Below are 9023 nucleotides of genomic sequence, written 5' to 3'. Positions count from 1 at the left end.
AGACTATCACGTTTTGCCAGAATAAAGATTATTTATAGATGATTTAATACATCTCGTGAGGTACGATATAAAGAATTGGGTCATTATATTACGAACAATGCGTCTGCTAACCTCTTTTCTGTAGATAATGTAATAAAAACTTGTCGTTTGATACGCAATGTGATAAATCCTATCCAGTAAAAACTAAGAATAATTACGACATGGCAGAATACGTGAACTAATTTTCCTTTGAGCTGACAGTGGCTGTGATATTAATCCAGCGTTACACACTCACATACACACTGAAACGACAGATAGACAGACAGACAGATAGACTGACAGATAGACAGATAGACAGAGAGACAGACAGACAGACAGACATACAGACTTCATTAGTGTGTGTATGCGTTCCTCTACATGCTTACGTACGCACAGAGGTGTATGTACGCACATATAGGCATAAATTCATACATCTAATCAAACGGCAGACGCAGATACACACATCGCTAAAATATTCAGTGAAAGCTATACAAATATGTGCTGTATTTCATAACCTTTGAACCCATGCCAGCGTGCTCACGATCACATGAATCTGACGCTGTAATGACATCACAGACTAGACTGAATCACGCAATGTTCATCGTTCGTGGAAATGCCCGATTTAGAACAGATGGGGAATTTCCTGACGTGACGTTTAAGATATAATAGCTTGCTTTGTCAACACGCAGTCAGAGTTAGAATGTTAACCTGCCGATGCGTCTCAATGTAGATTGATATTTTAAACTGATTTAAGCAACATGTCGGCCTATACACCCAGGTCAGTCGGCACGTCTTTGTGTGTATTATACATCCTCGCTTGGGTTACGGGTAAGTGTTTTTTTTTTTTCTTTCTAAAATTGATACTTTAATTTTATGCAAATGCCATTTTGCTATTGCGAGCGTGAAAATGTATACTCCCGATACTTTAAGCATATAGTTACGAATTTGTAAACGTCTGGACCGGGTTAAACATTAGATAGCAATTATGCATTTCTTTTGTATTCATTGTGTATATATGTATCGTATGTAAGTTCTTTGAAAATATCTGGTGGAACTAATTTCATTAATTAATTAATTAATTAATTAATTAATTAATTATTTATTTATTTATTTATTTATTTATTTACTTATTTATTTATTTACTTATTTATTTATTTATTTAATCAATTAATTAATTAAATAAAATTAATTAAAATTCATTCATTCATTCATTCATTCATTCATTCATTCATTCATTCATACACACTTCTTCAGATATCGTTGCAGACATGATTACAGGTTACGAAATAGGTGGAATGTGCTTGTTATCATTTTCAAATTTGGAATACGAATATTAGGAATCCCCTTTCTCCAGGGTTTGAAAGCACTGTATGTAAGCGAGACAGCCCATGAACGTAGGGATTTTCCATGATGTTTTTTTGGTGAATAGATAAACACCAAGATGGCAATGACTACGTCATGGTGTTAGATGACTAACAGTTAAGCTTTCACTTATACAAGAACAATGAAATTATGAACTCGACAAATAACGTTAAAAACCGAGAGAAATTCATATTTAGAATCATAACGGAATGGACAATACTTCCAGACAGCATTCTCGCAAACCAGGGCTGTTATTTCTCCCGCGACACTACGAAATAACGAAAGGTACGTTTTTGGACGGTGCCGTAAAAGAGGCCATGGTTTGCGACGATTTCAGACTATAGATGATTCTAAAAAAGTGTACGTCATTGTTAAAGGAAAGCAGCCATTGTTTACGTTAAACGGTAAACGGTAAACGTGGGAACATAAGTGGGTGATGAGACATCAGTTTACTTTCACTACGTAGTTTCATCACACGCCCGTATAATATACATTGGTATTCAGAAATCGTTATTGCACAAGTTCGCATACTGGGATTGTGCACAGACAGTGTCTATGGTTTCTGAAATAGCATCAAGTTTTCTTTTAAAGATTTTACCTCGTAAACATAGAATGATAGATACTGTGGTTTAGGTCGTTCCCACGTTAAAGTATTATCAGCATTTTTAGAGTTTAGTTTAGTCTGTTAAAAGTAACTTTAGAGTTTAGTTCCCGCTTGTTAAAATCAAACATTAATCAGTCATGTTATTAACGTGTGTATATTTAATTATAGATGGTAAGTTCTCTTTGTCTAAATGGTTTAATTTATTTTGAAAATGCTCTATCAATCACATTTTTATGAGCCCTGTTAGCTAAAGGTCAAACATTCCTTTGTTGTTCATGTTCCACGTCTTGTAACATTTGATTATTAACTCATTTACAAATGTCAAATGCTTCTACGTTGTGGTAACGTTGTTATTTGTCATTCATTGTTGAAAGTATTTACAGGTTTAAGAGAGTACAGGTCAGTTTAGACCTTTGTTGCCAAATTAGTCTTGTTACAAATGTCACAAATATGTTGAGTAGATATTTGAGCACGTCAACAAGCAAACTCCACCACCACCACCACCACCACCACCACCATAAGTAACGTCACTCGCTAAATTTGTAAAACTTACTTAACTACATTTGTGGTGGTGGTGGTGGAGTTTGCCATCATTACTACCACCTCCACTAGTACTGCCACTACCACCAACCTCACAGCCACACTGTCTATAACAACCACCACCATTGCCACCTTCACCCTACAGTCACGATAACAATCACCAATACCGTCACTAATATCATCCCCACCACCACCACAACCATCACCACCACATCATCCCCATCACAACCATCAACACCACCACCATAATCACCACCATCACCACCATCACCGTAGTCGTCATCGTCCTCAATCACACTTATACTCACACTTATACTCGCTAAATTTGTAAAACTTACTTAACTACATTTGTCTAGCAAAGACAACATAAATCCACCTCCCTTTCTCCTCCACATAGATAGCTCCATCACAAGCATTACCATTGAATGTTCTCTATCACTGTCATACATTATCACTGACATCAAATGCAATTCTTCCTCTCTATACAGTGCCATCTACGACGTCCCCAGCACGTTTCGTCGAAGTGACCGGATTTATTGGACAACAACTATCTTGCAACGTCAGTTTTGGACTATCATTAGAAAGTTCATTTTCAATATCAGTTGCATTATGGAAGATTTCTCCTCCGAACCAAGAAAGTGCCTGACACTTCAAATAACAAGAGGTGATAGTAAAGCAAGCGAATCGGATAACTATTCAGTGAGTGTCGACTCCACGTCACCATCCACGCTTAAAGCATCCGTACAGGTCAAGCACTCTGGCGGTGAAGGAAAATATTTTCTTCTTATCGATGTAACATATTACGACATCGTCAGAAGGCGGTGTAACTTTGAAGTTTATCAAACTGCAACTACAGGTGAGTAGTGAGATGTAGTGAGATGTATTAAAGTAGGCCATATAGATGAGGATTGGGTAGTTATTTTGTATTTTCAATTTAGAAAAGAATTGTATCATGGTAACCTACTTAAAAATAAACCTACATACTAAGTAGTACCTAATTATCTCTTGCTATAAAACTCAAAAAAATATATTTTGGTATACATATTATATTGAATTCTCTGATGACGTAATGTAGTATACGTATACAGCAATCGTACTAATCACCTCTGAAGACGATCTGTATGCAACTATTTTCATCTAGGCAAAATGGCTTCAAATATATCAATATATATGTATATACGAAATATTTTGTCATATTTGACCATGTCTTTCCACCAGAGGATCTGTAAATGTGATGAGTATGAGACGAAGTTCAACCTTTCACTTAATTTACCCTGGTGATCTCTCCCCTTGGGGCTGTAGACAGTCAAAAGTGGTACTGCGTCTCGTACTACCCATATTCAGATATGGTGGTTAGGTGGGTCACAGGGTAAAGATTGGGTAAAGGTGGGTGAAACGCCCATAAGGAATAGTTTAGTCCGACCATCTTGTTACGCAATATATACATACAAACATTAAGTGTATATGTATCGACCTTGACAATCCCAATTTAGTCGTCTGAAGATCGCTCGAAGCGTGAAACTCTGAGTAACGATTTATTACATCCTTATTCTTTTGAATTAAGTCTATAGTGCTCTGCTAATAACATTTGAAGAGCATTGTTCTTTCCAGCGAGACACTTACACTCATATGAATATATATATACATATATATATATATATATATATATATATATATATATATATATATATATATATATATATATATATATATATATATATATATATATTGCGTATCTTTTTACGTGCTTAAATACTGGCTAACCTTAAATATTTTACCAGCTAAATAAATTGTAAACCTCTTATTGTAGTTACTGGTTCCATTGAGCACACAATGCTGATGTCAACATCATCGGATGACGAATCGGCTGGGACAACCGCAAAGGAAGGTCTTTTACCAGAAGCAAGTGGAAAGCTCGGAGGAACGTCAGCCTCTGGTAAACATCCATGGCCAGATACTTCTACTCGTTCGAATGATTTTACAAAAGGTGACAGTAAGAAGTAATTACTATCTTCATTGTCAATACCTACTTGGATAACTTCTAGAACGGCTAACTTATACAAACCTTCTGTATTCCAGATTTACAGAAATACGAAGAGTTTAACGACGCTTTGGAGACTGAAAACGAAGGTGAGAAACTATGCCCGTGACCCGCGTGACTACTGCTTCATTAATATTAATTGCTTTACGTATGAGACATTGGTATATATTTCGAGTTTTGAATCAATAGCGATTGTTACTACATTTTTCTACTTGGCAATGTAAAAATAGACTTTGTGAAACAACATAGCCCAAGACCATATTTGTATTAAACTCAATAAGTTTAAAATAGCTACAAATGTGTAAAAAGAGTTTGTTATCATCGGCACCTACAGGTCTAAAGAAGTGATTTGTAAATAGATTATGTAAACACAAGCAATTACTACGTCACAAATAGTCTGCACATGCGTAGGTCGTTTCCCCATGTAATGAAACGTCACGATGCATATATAATGTTATTACTTGCTGTTTACCCAGTGTGTTTACAAATCACTTCCTGTACGTATAATAACAACGTTTTTACATGTTTAAATAAAATACTGTTTGCAAGTAAATACCACCTTCTTATCCGTATGGCTATACGTTAGCTTTATTTATCTTTTACGCGTATATAATGTAAGTACATTTTTAATCACGACCCGAAGAATAACAATGTTACATGACTGTGCTAATTTGATCACATATATTTCCCATGTAAATGTAAAAAAATAGTCTTTGAAAATTTGTAAGATTGTATTAAGTTATGGTCTACTTGTTTTCGGAGAAGTTAGGGAATTTCATTGAAGTTGTTTTAACCGAGACAGGAGTTGGGGAGAGGGGTGTATTTGCGGGTGACCTTGGATGCACCGTCCACATTAATACGGTATGAAGCTAGCACTTCATATACATAATTCAGGCTGGTTATGCAATATTTCCAATTGGTGACAACTTTGAAATTTCTTAATGTCCCCCTCCCCCAACTTCAAACGGTCGACCACTTTTTCATTTTATAAAATCGAAAATTAGAGATCACTTTACTTTAATATGTTAATAACGTCTAATATTCTCAACTTATCCTCTTCTAGGAGACAAGTTTGGTATATACTTCCTGGTGCTAATTGGTGTCATTATTTTTCTTGTGTTTGCTGTTGTTGCACTAATCGTACTCTTGCTGAAACTGAGAAAAAGGCAACTCGATTTCCAAAGGTACGTACGTAACAAATTCTATTCACACTATGGGTAGTAGTACAGGTGTGTGATACAATAATTTTAGTTTCCTGTATTTCAAAAATTCACGTTCATCTATAAAATGATCAACTTTGAGAGTGGATGAATATAAGGGTAGAAATAATTACATTCATATTATCGAGATAAATGAAATAACTTTCTAGAATTTGGGTGTGAATATCATGAATTTCTCGCAGTTTGCAGCAGTTGATGTTTTTTCTGACGTGTTATTCGTCTCAAGTAGGCACACTTTTGGACAGTACCCATGGCGAAAGATTAATTATTAGATTATTAGACATGAACTTTAAGGAATAATCATAGTGGTTCTTTATTGTAGGAACATGTCCGTCGACAGCAATACAGTTAGATTGAGGGATCAAAGAACATCGAGTGTTCTGGGGAAAAACAGGCAGTCTAATGAGCAGGCGGTATAAACCCGAATGTATCGGGTCAAAATGCCACACCATGTAGAGACATTGGTCCAAGGTCATCGAGGCTTTATTGAAGTGGGATTCCTGATAATAATGCCACACAGAATAACGACCATCGATATTCTATGGCAATAACTACATCAATGGTGTAAATTATTGCCTTAATGGAACCATAACGACATCCACTTGAAAGATGGCGGAGATTCAACTCCTAGCTACAAAAGTACTGCTTTGGAGATTTATCACCTAGTTTCAATGATAAAACATTGGAAGTTCATCACCTAGTTACAACGCTTATAATTTGGAAGTCCCAAGTTATCATACCAGTTGCAAGCTCTTCATGCAACATTAAGGTTTTTACACCAGCTGTGGATGATGATATTATGACTATGATACACGAACAAACATTACAAAACCTTACTCTGAATACCTGTCAAGGTAAAAGGTTACACGAACTGGAACCGATTTTTTTTATACATATTTATGTGTATATGTATGTATGTATGTATGTATGTATGTATGTATGTATGTATGTATGTATGTATGTATGTATGTATGTATGTATGTAAGTGTGTATGTATGTATGTATGTATGTATGTATGTATGTATGTAAGTGTGTATGTATGTATGTATGTATACATGTATGTATGTATGTATGTATGTATGTATGTATGTATGTATGTATGTATGTATGTATGTATGTATGTATATATGTATGTATGTATGTATGTATGTATGTATGTAAGTGTGTATGTATGTATGTATGTATGCATGTGTACATGTGTGTACATACTGTATACATGTATATATGTTGTTAAGCAGCTAACATTCAATTGCCATATAAAAACATTAACTATAGTATTGTATCAACTATAACACCGGGATAGAGCCTTTAGTAAGGAAAAGTTGACATTTTATGTAAATACGTTTACGACAATGTTTATAAGAGTGACGGCTGGTAGCTCTATAAATGTCAAATTTTCTTCAATCTTCTTTTTTGTTAACAGTGTAAATGGACGCACATGGCATTATCATAATGAAATGAATAAGTTATTTTCTTTAAACTGTTTAAGTGTACAAGTTTTTATCTTAAGTCTTAGAAAGTATTGAAATGAAGAAGTTATCATATTTCAAATGTTATGACATAAGTTTATATAATAAGTTACATTGAATTGTATTTTATTTACAAATATCAATATGCTGCCAAGGAATACATATTATTTTTCTTTGTAATAAAAAATATTCAAAAGTAAATTTTGAGTTGAGCTTATTTTTTTAATGTGTTTATACTTTGATATGGAGGTAGTTAGCAGGTTTATGAAGTAAACACAACAGACAAAAACTGTGAGTCAGCTATTACTTGCAAATCTACTCAACCTATAAACAAATGGTGTTACCCGTAACATACACTGTATATAGATGTACATATTATATGTATCGTAGTTTTCCACAGAGGCGGTGCAATTACCTATAAACCATAATACACGGTATTGCCCATACAATATTATATCTAATCTCTCTCCGGAAATTTGCTGAAATGACAGAAGATATTATATTACACATTATTTAAGCCGACGCCTCTTAAGATAATAGTATTGGACAATATATCATAACGCAAAATATACAGAGTCATGGACAGGAATTTTATTTTGTGTCCTGTATCACGTTATTGACGTAGTATACTGTACATGACGTTCTGTACTGTACGTGACGTAGTATACTGTATGTGACGTAGTATACTGTACGTGACGTAGTATACTGTACGTGACGTAGTATACTGTACGTGACGTAGTATACTGTACGTGACGTAGTATACTGTACGTGACGTAGTATACTGTACGTGACGTAGTATACTGTACGTGACTTAGTATACTGTACATGACGTAGTATACTGTACGTGACGTAGTATACTGTACGTGACGTAGTATACTGTACGTGACGTAGTATACTACGTATAGCCACGATTTGTTTAATTTAGATGAATCCTTTTGTGGGTACACAAGTAAAACACCTAATTTATACTAATTATTATGCCACGCACGCACAGACAGACAGACATACAAACAAACAAACAAACAAACAGACAGACACACACACACAGACAGACACACACACAGACTGACAGATACGGGTAATGTATGCAGTCGATGCTGGAAATGCATGTGTATTTCAGAGTGCTTGACCGTTAAGCTACCGTTCTTGACGTATTTCACGATCACATGAATAGTATAGTTTCATGACATCATCACACAAAGAATCACATGATAAGGTGATTTATGACATGTGCTCGGTTTACAACAAAGACAATTCCTGTCGGGAACATAAATATGACACAGTTATCCATGTCAACACAAATAAACAACACTTTGGATGCAGTCTGATTTTGAACGATGAAGTGACGAGTTGTCTACGTCTCGGCAAGTCCTTCTTCAAGCTTCACCATGCCAGTTGGCACTTGTTTTTGTGCACCGTACTTCCTCATTTGGGTTACCGGTAAGTGGTTTCAATTTCCAATGTCGATGTTTCAATTGCAAGTAGGTCGTGACGTCTCATAACCATGCGCTTACTGAAGGTGTACGCAATCGTTGTAACACGTATATCTCGCCTATACTATAACTTAGGTCTCAACTTTTAGGCACACGATACAAATGCATATACCTGTACGACCAAGTGGAATGTTATCATTTTTTGTCGATTTTAAGGGATACCAATATATTCAGAACATTCTATACGTATAAAGACAGACCCAAAGGATTCTGGACTTTCCAACACAGCATATGCAGAATTATGCTAGAATGACTTTCGTCGATTTGTTTTATTTG

General features: G+C 35.2%; 1 protein-coding gene across 2 annotated transcripts; it reads left to right on the top strand.

The window, feature by feature from the left end:
* The first annotated feature begins 712 nt into the window (after window positions 1-712).
* On the top strand, window positions 713-6666 carry LOC144440280 (uncharacterized). Of its 2 annotated transcripts, none has more exons than XM_078129629.1 (6): window positions 713-846; window positions 3013-3380; window positions 4335-4460; window positions 4604-4654; window positions 5629-5749; window positions 6108-6666. In XM_078129629.1, the coding sequence occupies exons 2-6, from the start codon at window positions 3134-3136 to the stop codon at window positions 6202-6204; spliced, it is 642 nt and encodes a 213-aa protein (XP_077985755.1). In that variant the 5' UTR covers window positions 713-846; window positions 3013-3133; the 3' UTR covers window positions 6205-6666. The 2 variants fall into 2 exon arrangements, with proteins under 2 accessions (XP_077985755.1, XP_077985754.1); XM_078129628.1 differs by having other exon boundaries at window positions 4335-4511.
* Window positions 6667-9023: the final 2357 nt, after the last annotated feature.

The sequence above is a fragment of the Glandiceps talaboti genome, chromosome 9 (assembly GCF_964340395.1).
Source record: "Glandiceps talaboti chromosome 9, keGlaTala1.1, whole genome shotgun sequence".
Taxonomy (NCBI): Eukaryota; Metazoa; Hemichordata; class Enteropneusta; family Spengelidae; genus Glandiceps; species Glandiceps talaboti.
The sequence above is the reverse complement of the archived record's forward strand: the minus strand, read 5'-3'. Positions and strand labels throughout refer to the sequence as shown.